The sequence below is a fragment of the Talpa europaea genome (assembly GCF_964194135.1).
Source record: "Talpa europaea genome assembly, chromosome: 3".
Classification (NCBI taxonomy): Eukaryota; Metazoa; Chordata; class Mammalia; order Eulipotyphla; family Talpidae; genus Talpa; species Talpa europaea.
In genome coordinates, this window is record NC_140069.1 from 148,924,298 (window position 1) to 148,928,572 (window position 4,275).

The 4,275-nt window shown below is 63.9% G+C and overlaps 1 protein-coding gene across 2 annotated transcripts; it reads left to right on the forward strand.

Moving 5' to 3' along the window:
- Positions 1–4,087, forward strand: CHPF2 (chondroitin polymerizing factor 2; the record flags this gene model as incomplete). 2 transcript variants are annotated; one of them, XM_084230282.1, is made up of 4 exons in its annotated part: positions 1–266; positions 656–1,220; positions 1,870–2,052; positions 2,720–4,087. In XM_084230282.1, the coding sequence occupies 4 exons, from the start codon at positions 4–6 to the stop codon at positions 4,025–4,027; spliced, it is 2,319 nt and encodes a 772-aa protein (XP_084086408.1). In that variant the 3' UTR covers positions 4,028–4,087. The 2 variants fall into 2 exon arrangements, with proteins under 2 accessions (XP_084086408.1, XP_084086407.1); XM_084230281.1 differs by lacking the exon at positions 1,870–2,052 and having other exon boundaries at positions 4–266.
- Positions 4,088–4,275: the final 188 nt, after the last annotated feature.

The following is a 4,275-nucleotide window of genomic DNA, read 5'->3' on the forward strand; positions in this document are numbered from 1 at the left end:
ACCATGCGACTGAGCTCCCTGTTGGCCCTGCTGCGACCAGCACTGCCCCTCATCCTCGGGCTTTCTCTGGGATGCAGCCTGAGCCTCTTGCGGGTGTCCTGGATCCAGGGTGAGGGAGAAGATCTCTGTGTAGAGGCTGTGGGGGAGCCAGGAAGGCCACAGAATCTGGACTTGGGATCACGGCTGGATCAAAGCGATGAAGACTTCAAACCGCGGATTGTCCCCTATTACAGGGATCCCAACAAGCCCTACAAGAAGGTGCTCAGGTGAGACCCCGGTGGAGGGCTGCTCAAGTCCATGCCTCTCCTTCCGTGGCGATCAGTGTTCGATTCCCTGGAGCAGTTCTTTGCCATGGTATCTGTCATGGTTCTTAATTTTCCCTCTCCCTCAGCTCTAAGAAAGGCTCCCCTAATGGTGTCAAGCTTAGCACTGGAGGCTCTTGCACAGGACAGCTCTGCCCCATCCATAGTGAACCCCACCTTGGTCAGCTCCAGGGTCAGCTCCTCCAAGGGGCTCCTCCAGTAACTAGTATTGGCGAGGGGGTCTTTCCCTCTCTTTTCTTAGTCCCTGCTCACTCTTTCCTAAGGGGATGGACAAACTGGCTCCCTAAATATCAGGGAGTTTGTTGACCCTTGGCACACTGGTCTCTCCGCAGGACTCGGTACATCCAGACAGAGCTGGGCTCTCGTGAGCGGCTGCTGGTGGCTGTCCTGACTTCCCGGGCCACGCTGTCCACTCTGGCCGTGGCTGTGAACCGCACGATCGCCCACCACTTCCCCCGGTTGCTCTACTTCACCGGGCAGCGAGGGGCCCGGGTTCCGGCGGGGATGCAGGTGGTGTCTCACGGGGACGAGCGGCCGGTCTGGCTCATGTCAGAGACCCTGCGCCACCTTCACACGCACTTCGGCGCCGACTACGACTGGTTCTTCATCATGCAGGATGACACGTACGTGCAGGCCCCCCGCCTGGCAGCCCTGGCCGGCCACCTCAGCATCAATCAAGACCTGTACCTGGGCCGGGCAGAGGAGTTCATCGGCGCGGGCGAGCAGGCCCGATACTGCCACGGCGGCTTCGGCTACCTGTTGTCACGGAGCCTCCTGCTTCGGCTGCGGCCACATCTGGATGGCTGCCGAGGCGACATTCTCAGCGCACGTCCCGATGAGTGGCTCGGCCGCTGCCTCATCGACTCTCTGGGCATCGGCTGTGTCTCCCAGCACCAGGTGACAGCCCTTCCTTGCAGTCTTACTCCCCAACAAGTTGGTAGTGACTGGCGATCGGCCTTCAGGCTGGGCGCTGCCGTGCTGCCCTCCCTAGCCCAACCCACCCCTCCGGCTCTCCCTTGTTCATCCTGGCAGTCCTAGTACCATGGGGCTGTCAAAAGTGGCACCTTGTCCAGGGCCCGCTGCGAGAGGCACACCAGCGCCCTTCTTACCAGCCATCCTCCCGTCTACCCCCTGCCCCCTCTCTGCACACATGCTCAGTCCTGACCCATCTGGCAAGTTCCCACAGATGCGCCCCACTGAGTGACCACTTTTCTAGCCCAGAGCTCCATCCTGCTTGTGGGACTGGAAAAGAGGGGACGACCCCAGTGGATCCCAAACCGAGTTTTGGGAGTATTGGCTGACTTGTTTCCTTGAGAAACCGTGGGGCCCCTTGGAGCGAGAGGGCATCCTTAGGTGCCCACTTATGTCCTCTTTCCCAAAATCTGGTGGTGAGAGCAAGGTCAAGGGTAAGGGTACCTGGGAATGTGCTCCGTTCCCGCTGTTGTGCAACTGTGGCAGTAATGGGTGTGAATGCCGAGTTTGGTGAGGGTGGTTGAGACGGGCAGTCCTCAGCGGGTGGCACTGACTGGTCTGATTGGTCCTCCAGGGGCAGCAGTATCGTTCATTTGAATTGGCCAAAAATAGGGACCCTGAGAAGGAGGGGAGCTCGGCTTTCCTGAGCGCCTTTGCTGTGCACCCCGTCTCCGAGGGAACCCTCATGTACCGGCTCCACAAACGCTTCAGTGCGCTGGAGCTGGAGCGGGCATACAGCGAGATCGAACAGCTGCAGGTGAGCTGGGGCCAGGGCTGGCGGTCGGGGGAGCTGGACTGTCCAGGTCTCAGGGAACGCAGTGAGGGTAGAGGGTGCCGACTGCACTGAAATTGAGAACAACTCTGGGAGAAACGGCTCTTAGGGGTTCAGGTCAGTCATTAGCGTGTCTGGCTCGACTGAGCGCAACTAGGGGGGCTTGCAGGGCTGCAAGGCTCAGGCTGGGCACGGAGCTTAGAATAGCTTCGGCTCCTCTCAAGGACTCCTCTCCACCACAGAGGCCCAGTCCCCAGAGCCCAGAGGCCCTGAACGTCCAGCGTTGTGGTTACGTGCTCGCGCCAGCAGGACAGGCAGCCTCTCTGGCGGGCGGGGGGCGTGGCCGGCAGGGGAGCACAGGTGGAGAGGCAGGCACCCGGCAGGGGGGAGCATGGGGCTCCTTTGGGCAAGGGAGCTCAGCAGCCTTGACCTCTGGCAGCCCCGTCCCGACCTCTGGCAGCAGCAGGCAGGCTGAGCTGGCGTGCCCACACGTGCCACCTGCAGGGCGAGGGATGCCCAGGGACTCCAGGGCACCTGGCCGAGTGCTGACCAAGTTGGCACCGCGCTCTGCTGTGTGCCTCTCAGAGCCAGGCTGCTGGGGCAGGTGGCATCTTCACTCCTCGTGGGCACTAACCATGTCCCTCCGCCCTAGGCTCAGATCCGGAACCTGACTATGCTGACCCCCGAAGGGGAGGCAGGGCTGAGCTGGCCCGTGGGGCTCCCGGCTCCTTTCACCCCGCACTCTCGGTTTGAGGTGCTGGGCTGGGACTACTTCACTGAGCAGCACGCCTTCTCCTGTGCCAACGGGGCTCCCAAGTGCCCACTGCAAGGGGCCAGCAGGGCGGACGTGGGCGACGCGGTGGAGACTGCCCTGGAGCAGCTGAACCGGCGCTACCAGCCCCGCCTGCGCTTCCAGAAGCAGCGGCTACTCAACGGCTACCGGCGCTTCGACCCGGCCCGCGGCATGGAGTACACGCTGGACCTGCTGCTGGAGGCAGTGACGCAGCGTGGGCACCGGCGCGCCCTGGCCCGCCGGGTCAGCCTACTGCGGCCGCTGAGCCGGGTGGAGATCCTCCCCATGCCCTACGTCACGGAGGCCACCCGCGTGCAGCTGGTGCTGCCCCTCCTGGTGGCCGAGGCTGCTGCGGCCCCTGCTTTCCTCGAGGCCTTCGCCACCAGCGTTCTGGAGCCACGCGAGCACGCGCTGCTCACCCTGCTGCTGGTCTATGGGCCGCGGGAAGGTGGCCGAGGGGCCCCGGACCCGTTTCTCGGAGTGAAGGCCGCGGCGGCCGAGTTAGAGCGACGGTACCCGGGGACGAGGCTAGCCTGGCTCGCTGTGCGCGCGGAGGCTCCTTCCCAGGTGCGGCTCATGGACGTCATCTCCAAGAAGCACCCCGTGGACACCCTCTACTTCCTCACCACCGTGTGGACCCGGCCGGGGCCCGAAGTCCTCAACCGCTGCCGCATGAATGCCATCTCCGGCTGGCAGGCCTTCTTCCCAGTCCACTTCCAGGAGTTCAACCCCGCCCTGGCACCGCAGCGATCTCCCCCAGGCGCCCCGGGGGCTGGCCCTGACCCCCCATCCCCTCCCGGTGCCGACCCTGCCCGTGGGGCTCCCGTGGGGGGCAGGTTCGACCGACAGGCCTCCGCGGAGGGCTGCTTCTACAACGCCGACTACCTGGCGGCCCGCGCCCGGCTGGCTGCTGAACTGGCAGGCCAGGAAGAGGAGGAAGCCCTGGAGGGGCTGGAGGTGATGGATGTTTTCCTCCGGTTCTCAGGGCTCCACCTCTTCCGGGCCGTGGAGCCAGGCCTGGTGCAGAAGTTCTCCCTGCGGGACTGCAGCCCGCGGCTCAGCGAGGAGCTCTACCACCGCTGCCGCCTCAGCAACCTGGAGGGGCTGGGGGGCCGCGCGCAGCTGGCCATGGCCCTGTTCGAGCAGGAGCAGGCCAACAGCACCTAGCGCTTCCGCCGCACCCCGCCTGCTTCCCCCTGGGTGGCCTCCGCCCCGGGAGGGGCAAGGCCAGATGGATGGACAGATGGAGAGCTTGTGGCTGTATTTTTTTAATAAGAAAATGTTATTAAAAATGTCTCTGCCAGACTGTTTTTAGGTCTAGGGAAAAGAGCAAGAAGAGTCGGAGGGCGGGTGGGCGGACCCACTGCCTTCCCTGCCACCTCCCTCCCCGGTTGCCAATGACCACACGGCTGCCA